The sequence below is a fragment of the Aegilops tauschii genome, chromosome 1, assembly GCF_002575655.3.
Source record: "Aegilops tauschii subsp. strangulata cultivar AL8/78 chromosome 1, Aet v6.0, whole genome shotgun sequence".
Classification (NCBI taxonomy): domain Eukaryota; kingdom Viridiplantae; phylum Streptophyta; class Magnoliopsida; order Poales; family Poaceae; genus Aegilops; species Aegilops tauschii.
In genome coordinates, this window is record NC_053035.3 from 216170537 (window position 1) to 216181808 (window position 11272).

The 11272-nt window shown below is 54.9% G+C and overlaps 1 protein-coding gene across 1 annotated transcript; it reads right to left on the minus strand.

Moving 5' to 3' along the window:
- Positions 1–7578: 7578 nt before the first annotated feature.
- LOC141028034 (uncharacterized) lies at positions 7579–8444 on the minus strand. Its single transcript, XM_073505847.1, has 2 exons — positions 8187–8444; positions 7579–8019 (listed from the first exon to the last, which is right to left on the minus strand). The coding sequence occupies exons 1-2, from the start codon at positions 8442–8444 to the stop codon at positions 7579–7581; spliced, it is 699 nt and encodes a 232-aa protein (XP_073361948.1).
- Positions 8445–11272: the final 2828 nt, after the last annotated feature.

Genomic DNA, 11272 nt, shown 5'->3' on the forward strand with positions numbered 1-11272 from the left:
CAACTCGAAGACACAGCTATAAGTGAATGTTGTAGAGGACAGAACATACACACACACACACACAATGAGATCCAAATCAAAAAGTGAAGATAAATCCAATGTTGAAGATAAATCAATTATGAAGATAATGCAGTGTGTCGCCAAACTAAAATCTTCAAGAAAGATTTGTGGTGGCGTTACCCACCGTATAGGAAGTATTAGACCTAGACACGACACACAATTATCGTGGCGCTCCGAAGTCAATTTCCACATTAATGTCTTCACACTTAGAGTGTATATCTTCATGAATTGAAGACATACGTTACTTCGTGTGTTGTGCACCTAAGTCATCAACATGCATAAGCGTTAGGATGTGTGTCCATTCACAGGATAGTTGAGGATTCTAAGATATTTAGCTCACACCGCAGCTTGCAAAATCTCTTCTCATCCAAGGGCTTTGTGAAGATACCTGCCAATTGCTCTTCAGTGTTGACGTGAATGATATCAATGTCTTCCTTCAACACATGATCTCTGAGAAAGTGATGACAAATCTGAATGTGCTTTGTCTTTGAGAGCTGAACCAGATTGTGAGCAATCTTGATGGTGCTTTCGTTGTCACAGTAGAGGGGCACCATCTTCTTGTTGATGCCATAGTCCTTGAGAGTTTGCTTCATCCAGAGAAGTTGAGCGCAGCAAGATCCAGCAACAATATATTCAGCTTCAGTCGTAGAGAGTGACACACAGTTCTGCATCTTTGAAGACCAACAGACAAGTGATCGCCCATGAAAATGGCATGTGCCTGATGTGGACTTGCGATCCACCTTGTCACCCGCATAATCAGCATCTGAGAATCCAACTAGATCAAACTCTGAGCCCTTTGGATACCATAATCCTACCATTGGGGTGTGAGCCAAACATCAAAGTATTCGCTTCACCGCAAGGTGATGCGACTCCTTTGGTGCCGCTTTGAATCGGGCACACATGCAAACGCTAAGCATTATATCTGGCCTAGATGCACATAAGTACAATAAAGAACCAATCATGGAGTGGTCTACCTTTTGATCGAACTCTTTACCATTTACGTTGGAGCCCAACTGACATTCGTTGGCATTGGCGTCTTGTAGCCCTTGCAATCTTGCATTCCTAACTTCTTCAGGCAATCTTTGAGATATTTTTCTTGAGAAATGAACATGACATTGCTTTGTTGACGGATTTGAAGACCAAGAAAGAATTTTAGATCTCCCATCATGGACATCTAATATTGCTCTTATATCATATGACTGAATTCATCACTTTATCTCTTGTTAGTGCAGCCGAACATAATGTCATGCACATAGATTTGGCATACAAATAGTTCTCCACCATATGTCTTCGTGAACAGAGTGGGATCTAGAGAACCAGGTTTGAAGCCTTTGCTCTTTAGGAATTCTTTGAGTGTGTCATACCAAGCTCGAGGCACTTGTTTGAGGCCATATAGTGCCTTGTTGAGCTTGTATACCATGTCAGGATTCTTGGGATCTTCAAAACCAGGTGCTTGAGCAACATAGACTTCTTCTCCAATTTTGCCATAGAGGAAAGCGCTCTTCACATCCATTTGGTACATAAGGATATTGTTGTGGTTTGCATAGGCTAGGAGTATGCGAATTGCTTCAAGTCTAGCCATAGGAGCAAAGGTTTCATCGAAGTCAATTCCCTCTACTTGTGTGTAACCTTGAGCAACGAGACGAGATTTGTTTCTAACCACTCGACTATGTTCATCTTGCTTGTCGTGGTAGATCCATTTGGTGCCAATGATGTTATGCTTGAGAGGATCGGGACGCTTAACTAGCTCCCAGACATTATTGAGCTCAAATTGTTGAAGCTCTTCTTGCATAGCTTGAATCCATTCTGGTTCCATGAAGGCTTCATCAACTTTCTTGGGTTCGGATATGGAGACGAATGCGAAGTGCCCACAGAAGTTGGATAGTTGTGTAGCTCTTGATCGAGTGAGTGGACCAGGTGCATTGATGCTATTAATTATCTTCTCAATCTGAACTTCACTAGTGACACGAGGATGAACAGGGCGAAGACTTTGCTGTTGCTGATCATTATCTTCATCTTCAGCATTGTCTTCAGGTTCAGCATTGTCTCCACTCTGAGTAGGAGCAGGGATGACAACATCTTCTTCCACGTGTTCCTCGGTGGGTATGATTTTTCCAGTACCCATTAGCTTGATAGATTCATTAGGAGAAGCTTCATCTAGCACATTTGGCAGGTGCTCTTTTTGCGAGCCGTTAGTCTCATCGAACCGCACGTCTATAGTTTCAACCGTTTTATAGTGAAAGAGGTTGAAGACTATGTAGGTGTGCGAATCCTTTCCGTAACCAAGCATAAAACCTTCCGGTGCAACTTTGGAAGTGTGATGTGGATCCCTTATCCAACACCTAGCACCGAAGACATTGAAATAACTTACATTTGGCTTCTTACAAATGAGTAGTTCATAAGATGTCTTCTTGAAGAATTTGTGAAGATATACTCTGTTGATGATGTGGCAGGCAGTATCAATGGCTTCAGGCTAGAACTTTAGCGGAGTCTTATATTCATCAAGCATTGTACGAGCCATCTCAATAAGAGTCCTGTTCTTGCGCTCCACGACGCCATTCTGTTTAGGAGTGTATGGAGCGGATAGCTCATGAGTGATGCCTAGTGTATCAAGATAAGTGTCGAGGCATGTGTTCTTGAATTCAATGCCATTATCACTCCTGATGTGCTTGATCTTGATGCCATAGTTGGCCATGGCACGTCTGAAGACATCATGCACTTCAGTCTTATAGAGAATTATATGCACCCACGTATATCTAGGATAATCATCAACAATTACGAAGCCATAAAGATGTGCAGTGGTAGTAAGGGTAGAGTAATGAGTAGGGCTAAATAAGTCCATGTGTAGCAGCTCGAGGGGATGAGAGGTCGTCATGATTGTCTTCCAGGGATGTTTTGCCCTAGTCATCTTCCCGGCTTCGCAAGCACCACACAGATGATCCTTCTTGAACTTGACACCCTCGATGCCAATGGTATGCTTTTTCTTTACGAGGGTGTGCAAGTTCCTCATGCCTGCATGTCCTAGCCTTCGATGCCAAAGCCATCACTCTGAAGATTTTACTAGAAGACATACAACGAGTTGTGGTCCTGCGGAGAAATCTACCATATACAGATCACCTCTTCGATAACCTTCGAAGACTTTAGATTTGTTAGTAGCCATTAGCACAAGACATCGATATTTTCCAAATATCACGATCATATCAACATGACAAAGCATTGAGACAAACATGAGGTTGTATCCAAGGGATTCAGCAAGCATCACTTTATACTGTTGGATTCGGGGCTCCGTAGACCCTGGATAGATTCAAACTCTAGGGTGTGTTCAAAGAACTCAACCTCCCCGGTCTGCCTACTTGTCGATCTCACGGCCTAGCTTGATGAACTAGAAGGAAATGGAACAAGGCAATTTACCCAGGTTCAGGCCACCTTGCGGTGTAAAACCCTACTCCTGCTTTGTGGTGGATTGGCCTTGAGGTGGGCTGAGGATGAACTAGTATAGTGGAAGAACAACCTCAGGAGGTGTGTTCTTGAGCTGGTGAGGGAGAGGATGGTCTGAATGATCCATCCGTCCTCCGTCCCCATCTAAGGTGGTGGCTAGGCTATATTTATAGTGGCCTTGGTCCTCTTTCCCCAAACGAAGGCGGGAAGGGATCCCACAATGGCCAAATTCAAAGGGAGACAACTAGTACATCTTATCCTGACGAAAGGTGGTCTTCGCCTGCAAAGCTTCTGGTCATGACGCTGTGGTGGGCTCGGCGATGACCTCCGTCCTGCCGTCCTGGCGGTCCTGGTCTTGTTGCATGGAAATGGAAACCTTTGGCTGATTCCTCGGGACTCCGCGCCTGCGCTTGCCTCTTTAGCACCAAAGAGGAAACTGCTGTACTGCGCCCGCTGGCGCCCACCTGGCCTTGGTCGTCATTGCTTGCGTCATCTGAACCTCACGAGGTGAGGGCTTGCATAGAGATCTCCGCTCCTCAGGAGCCAGCCTGAGGAGGCCGCTCCTTCTGGAGGTCTTGGCGTCGCCTGCCTCGCGAGGCTTGGCCCCTCGCGAGGGTCTTGTGTTGTTGAAGTTGAAAGTGGGCCATACCAGGCCGTCGGTGGAGCCACGCTGTGGGCCGCAGGTAGGAAAGTCTGGGTACCCCCATTCCCAGAACGCCGACAGTAGCCCCGGGCCCAAGGCGCGCTCGGACTTGGCTTCAAGGCGAAGCCAAGGGGCTGGGTGGAGCACTGCGGGCCCCAACCGCCTACGGCCTCGGTCGACGCATGGCGCTTGATGGGACGTGGGCGTCTCCGCTTCCCCACGCTGCCTTGGCAACTGTTTGACTTGACAAGAGCCTGCTGCATGCAGAAACATCATCATTACTAGGGATCGTGGAGGCCAGCAGTTGGCCTCCCTCCGGCTATAAATGGGGAGAGGGGCGGAGCCCCCCTGCTCATCTCCATCATCTCGTTGCATGCCCCTTCCTTCTCCTTCCTTGTGTCGTCGTCTTGCTGTAGCATCCATGGCGCCGACGAGAAGGTTTTCTGCCACCGGAAAGGGGAAGGCCCCCAAGGAGGGGCCGGGTTCGCCGCTGCCCAAGAGAGGCCGCGGTCGCCCCCGCAAGTATGCCGCGACCCCGGCGGTGGCCCCTCAGGGGCGCGGGCACACCTTTTCGAGGGCAGGCGTCGCCTTAGGCAGCTGCGGCGACGCTTCCTCTCATGGTGGGAGCCACCGAGGATAGGGCAGCTCCTGCGATGGGGGGAGGCGTGCTGTGGTCTCCCGGCCTCCTTGGCCGTGCTCCCACTCGGCGGATGCGTTCCCGAAGTTTGTCGTGTGGTTGGAGAGGCCCGCTGGCACCTGGCTCCCGCTGTCGCGCTTCTTTGCGGGTGCGCTACCTACCGTAGGGCTTGATGGCCTCTGGCTGCAGGCTGACGGCTGCTGCAGCAGGGCCTCATGGGCGGGGGTCGAAGTCACCGCCGCGGGCGACGTGTCCTTGACCCGCGGTTGGCAGTCGTTTGCCTGCGCACGGGGTCTGAGCGGGAGGTGCACCCTCCATTTCAGGTACGACGGCCTTGCGACCCTCTATGTGAGGGTGTTTGGGGAAGACGGCCATCGTGCGGGGTTTTGCCCGGAAGATGGCAACGAGCTTGCCCTTGGCGATGGCCGCGACAATGGTGAGGGTGAGCTTGCCCTTGGCAACGGCCGCGCTGCCTCCAGCAGCGGCGACTCCTCTTCCGGCGAGAGCACCAGCGGTGGCAGCTACGACAAACCACCACACCGCTGGGCTCGGATCGGGGAAGGAGATGAGCCATCTCGCCGCCGTGCTCCAGTGAAGCTGGAGGAAGACTCGGATTGAGCTCGGGCGCTACTGGAGCCTGGCCTCGGGAGTTGCTGCAGTCGTGCGGCCCTCTTTGGTTTTTCCTTTCCTTTCTCCTGCATTTGAAAAAAAGCAGAGGGCCCTGCTGGGGTGTGTAATGAACCATGGCACTTGCGCCACTATGCTATGTTTGTTATCTTGATATTGTGCATGATACCCATGTTTCTACTAGGTGTGGTTAGGGTAACTTAGCTCGATGTGCTTGTGGTAGTTTCCAATGTCGCAAGGGCGCGACTTTCCAGAGGTATCTTCCAAGGGCTTCCTTCCTGACGACTCAGGAGCCGTCGAGCCTTAGGAGACATTGTGTAGCTGCAGAGTTTTAAAAGGCCTCATGAGGCGTCTCGTCCTGCCTCGCACAAGCCCCTGAACATGGGTTGGTTGTGGCTGGTACACCACGTCGCGATGCCCAGAGGCACGAACTTAAAGGGGGTACGCATGCCCACGAGCTCGTTCGAGAGCGTCTCGCGAGGAGTAAGGACACTGAAGCTCTGAGGCAACAAGGCTTCAGCGAGGTGTGGCTGTGGGCGAGCCATGCGGACACACCTATGTAGCCCCCCTCGTGCGGGACGCCCGAGGAGTAGCGACGTGCAACTACCACTCTCCTTGGGACCAGTTTGGAAAGGCGAGCGATCAAGATAAAATTCCAACTCTGGCAAATGGAAGACGCGAAACTCCAAATTTCATTCAAGAAGTTGAAAACCAGCTACAGAAAGCAAGCAAAAGAACAACCGCGTCCGCCACCTAGACTAGTCTTCTTGTCTTCCCACTAGCGCGGAGCATGGGGCCTCCACTAGGACGTGGGTGGGATCCCCCGTGAGGCCCAGGGGCGACCTCAGGAGACTCCGGGGCATGTACAAACCCAAATCATTATTACGTGAGAGTGTCATGAGCGGGGACCTTCATAGGCATGGGGCCTTGCTTCATGGGTAGAACTTCCGGCGGTGCTGGATATTCCAGGCGTTCTGGATGAGGATCCCATCCTGCGTCTCCAGGCGCGCAGCGCCAGGCCTGGAGATGCGGGCGATCCTGAACGGGCCCTCCCACATTGGCAAGAGCTTATGCAGCCCTTCCCTGGAGAGCACCCGCCTCAGGACGAGATCACCCACCTCGAGCGTCCTGGAGCGGATGCTGCGGCAGTGGTACTGCCACAGCGCCTGCTGGTACCTCGCCTCTTGGAGCGAGGCTTGGCGGCGTCGTTCCTCCTCCAGCACGAGGTCCATCCCCCGTGAGGCATCCTGGCGTGCCTCGTCAAACACCAAGAACCGTGCGGAGCGATGCCTGACCTTGTGAGGGAGAACTACTTCAGCTCCATAGACAAGGAAGAATGGAGTCTCACCCGTCGGCTTGGTCGCGGTGGTGCGGATGGACCACAGCACGGACTGGAGCTCATCGAGCCAGCCCCTGCCGCAGGCCTCGAGCTTCTTCTTGATGGTTCTTGCCTTGAGGCCTCTCAAGACCTCTGCATTGGTGCGCTCGGCCTGGCCGTTGCTGCTGGGGTGTGCCACCGAAGCATAGCATATCTACATTCCAAGGTTCGCACAATATGTTTTGAAAAGGTTGCTGGTGAACTGCGAGCCATTGTCAGTGATGATGCGATTAGGGACTCCAAAACGGGTCACGGGGCCCTTGATGAACTTGACGGCCGAGCTGGCCGGGATGGTGCGGACGGCCTCTACCTCGGCCCACTTGGTGAACTTGTCGATGGTGATGTAGAGGTAGCCCCCGGACGCTCGAGGGAACGGGCCCAAGATGTCCAGCCCCCAAGCCGCGAATGACCATGAGAGCGGGATGGTCTGGAGGCCCTGAGAGGGCTGGTGGATCTGCTTGGCATGGAACTGACAGGCATCACAGGATCTTACCAGCTCAGTGGCATCACTAAGCGCCGTGGGCCAGTAGAATCCGCTGCGGAATGCCTTGCCCGCAAGGGTGCGCGATGAAGAGTGATGCCCGAAGTCCCCGCCGTGTATGTGGCCAACAGCTCGCATCCCTGCTCCCTGGAGATGCATCATATGGAAACATCGTTCGGCCGTCTGCGGTAGAGCTCACCGTCCTGGATGAAGTACGCAGTGGCCTGGCGGGCCACACGCTCTGCGTCTTCCTCCTTCTCTGACAGAGTTCCCTGGAGCAGGTACGCCTTTAATTCCTCGGTCCAGCACCCCTCCTAAGGCTCGAGCGCGAGGAGAAGGTAGGCTCCCGAGGTCGGGCTGCAAGCTGGGGCACCTGAGAGGGGCACTGGGGGGAGCTCCTCCTGAGGCGATGTTGGTCCTGCAGCGGGGGGAGCTGCTGATGGCTTGAAGAGCCGCTCCTCAAAGACGCCAGGCTCATGAGGTAGATGCCGAGACACCCTCTTGGCGATGTCGATCGCTTCCTTGTTCGTGCCGCGTGGCACGTGCTGCAATTCTAGACCCAAGAATCGTTTCTCGATTTTGCGTACCTCCTCGAGGTATGCCTCCATGTGCTCGTCCTTCGGCTTGTATGCTTTGTTAGAGAAGTTGACGAGGAGTTGGGAGTCGCCCCTGATGGTGAGGCGCCTCACCCCCAAAGCTGTTGTAGCCTTGAGGCCGGTGATCGGGCCTTTGTATTCCGTGATGTTGTTGGAGACCTTCTCGCCCTGCTGGAAGCAGAGCTGCATGGCATAGTAAAGCTTGTCCTGGGTGGGCGAGATGAGCACGGCTGCAGCCCCCGTGCTCTGGCGCGCGAATGCGCTGTCGAAGTACATGACCCAACCATCTGGTGCTTCGCTTCCCGGTGAGAGGGAACGGTCCTCACCCACTTCTCGGTCGGGACGTCAGTCCATTCCGCCACGAAGTCGGCGAGGGCCGCACCCTTGATGATTCTGGTGGTGCTGAACTCCAATTGGAATGCTTGCAGTTCAATGTTCCATTCCGCGACCCTCCTCGCGGCGTTAGGGCTCCGGAGCATCCTCTCCAGGGGGTAAGCTGAGACAACCTTGATGGGGTGGCCTTGGAAGTAGTGGCGCAACTTCCGGGAAGCGACGAGGAGCGCGAGCAGGAGCTTTTGGGGCATGGGATAGCGCGCCCGCGCATCACGTAGCACCATGCTGAGTAAGTACACCGGGTGCTCAATGAGGGCAGAGGCATTGGCGGAGTCCTGCGCCTCCTATGGCGGAGGGTCCTCAGGAGTCTTGTCATCTATCGGGGCAGCTGTGGCCTCAGGAACTCCGTCCTCGGGAGTCTCATTGTCGGGAGGATTGGCCGGAGCCTCTGGAGCGCCGTTGACCGGCGGGGCGGCCGAGGCCTCAGGAGCGCCATCCTGAGGTCGCAGCGCCCCAGAAGGGCGGGAGGAGCTTCCCCGTGAGCCCTTGATTGGGTGCTCCTCCCGAACCGCCACCAGCGCCGCGCTGGCGGAGTGAGGCGTCGCAGCCAGGTAAATCACCAATGGTTCGAGGGGGCGCGGTGCTACCATCACTAGTGGACTGGTGAGGTACTTCTTGAGGTCTTGAAAGGCTGCGTCGGCTTCCGGAGTCCACTCAAACGGGCCCTTTCTTTTCATCAGCTTGAAGAAGGGGAGGGCGCGCTCCCCTAGCTTGGAGATGAAACGCCCGAGCGAGGTTACACAGCCCACCAGCTTCTGAATTTCCTTGAGAGTTTGCGGCGGACTCATTCTTTCTATAGCCTTGACCTTCTCTGGTTGGCCTCGATCCCTCTGTGCGACACCAGGAAACCCATCAGCTTGCTAGACAGAACGCCAAACACACACTTTTCCGGATTCAGCCGTAGGTTCACTTGGCGCAGGCTGGCGAACGTCTCCTCCGGATCTTCGATAAGACTTCTTGCTTCCCGAGATTTCACCACTATGTCGTTGACGTATGCCTCAGCGTTCCTCCCGAGCTGCTATCCCAGGGTGATATGCATCAACCGTTGGAAGGTTGCTCCCGCATTGCGCAGCCCAAACAGCATGCAAGTGTAGCAGTACACCCCGCACGGGGTTAGAAAGGCTATCTTCTCAACATCTTGCATCGCCATCTTGATTTAGTGATAGCCCGAGAAGGCGTCCAGGAAGCATAGTAAATCACACTCGGCGGTGAAGTTGACAATCTGGTCAATGCGTAGGAGAGGGAAAGGGTCTTGAGGACAGGCTTTGTTGAGGTTGGTGAAATCGACACACATGCGCTCCTTCCCACCCTTCTTGGGGATGACGACTGGGTTCGCGAGCTAGTCCGGGTGCCGCACTTCTCGAATGACACTGGCCTCAAGCAGCTTGTGGGTCTCCTGGGTAATGAATGACTGCTTCTCTGGAGCTTGCCGCCGCGCCTTCTGCTTTACTGGTCACGCGTTGGGGCACACCATCAGGTGGTGCTCGATTACTCCACGTGGAACCCCGACCAGGTCTGCCGCCTCCCATGCAAACACATCCTTGTTCGCGCGTAGGAAGCGGACCAGCGCCTCTTCTTGGTCTAGTGGGAGGCCGGCGCCTATGGTGAAGGTGGAGCCTGATGCCCCGTCTTCATCAACTGGCACCTACTTCGTCTCGGCCCGGTCTTGAGAGAACAACTGCTTCTTTTTTGTTGGTGCAGCCCCCAGGGCCTCTAGGGCCCCCTCCTTGCCTGGCCGCACGGCCGCCGCTGCTCTGAAAGTGTGCTTGAGGGCCGAGAGCGCATCCTTGGTGTCCCCCACCACAGTGAGTATGCCGCTACTCCCCGATATCTTCATGAGATTGTAGCCTGGGTGGGTCGCCGCCATGAACTTCGCCAAGGCCGGGTACCCGAAAATGGCATTGTATGGCAGGCCAATGCGGGCGATGTCGAAGTCGATGAGCTCGGTGCGGTCGCTGTTGCGGGTGCCGAAGGTGACGGGGATGCAGATCTGCCCTAGGGGGCAGGTGGAGCCGTCGACGACTCCAGAGAAAGGCTTTGTGGGGCGGAGCCGGCCGTGGGGCACATGAAGCAGGCCGAATGCTTCCACGGAGAGGACATTGAGGCCGGCGCCACCATCGATGAGGGTCCTGGTGACCGCTACGTTGTAGATGGTAGGAGTGCAGAGCATTGGGAGTGCATCGGCGCCGGCTGTGGTCGCGGGGTGGTCCCTGGAGTCGAAGGTGAGGTCGGCCTTAGGCGCTACCCAGCCCGACGGTGCTCCCTGCTGCACGTGGGCGGCACCCACCTGGCGAAAGAACTGCTTGACATGGCAGTCCGAGGCTGGCGCCTGTGAGCCACCGAGGAGGGTCATGACGGCGTGGGGTGCTGGCACCACAAAGCGCACGATGAAGAGGCCGCACAGCTCCTCCCAGGAGGCCACTGAAGACTCCGGCAAGCCCAGAAGCCAGGCGCGCGACACACCCGTAAGGGCCATGGGTAGCCAGTTCGCCATGGCCTTGTCGTCGCCGCTGGCTGCCCAAACAGCCTCCGCATATGCTTAGAGAAACCCCACCGGGTCCGCCGCGCCGTCATATCAAGGCGGTAGCTCGGGCCTGAACTTCGGCGGCCGCTACACCCGCCGCAAGGCGGGGGTGAAAGCTCGGAGACCCATGGCACCTCTGAACGCACCCGTCGGTCCGGTCTGTGGAGCGGCGCCCACCATGAGAACCGAACGATGCGGTGGAGTGCAGTGGACCAAGAGGTGAATCTTCGACGCACCCCTACGTGGCGCGCCAAATGTCGGATTCGGGGCTCCGCAAACCCTGGATAGATTCGAACTCTGGGGTGCTTGCGAAGAACTCAACCTCCCCAGTCTGCCTACTCGTCGATCTCACGGCCTAGCTCGATGAACTGGAAGGAAATGGAACAAGGCAATTTACCCAGGTTCGGGCCACCTTGCGGTGTAAAACCCTACTCCTGCTTTGTGGTGGATTGGCCTCGAGGTGGGCTGAGGATGAACTAGTACAGTGGAAGAACA

Coding starts and splice junctions, on each gene's coding strand:
- LOC141028034 (XM_073505847.1), bottom strand. CDS start 8,444: ATGCCCCAAAAGCTCCTGCTCGCGCTCCTCGTCGCTTCCCGGAAGTTG. Junction 8,020..8,186: donor ACGTCCCGACCGAGAAGTGG/GTGAGGACCGTT, acceptor CAGGGCGAGAAG/GTCTCCAACAACATCACGGA.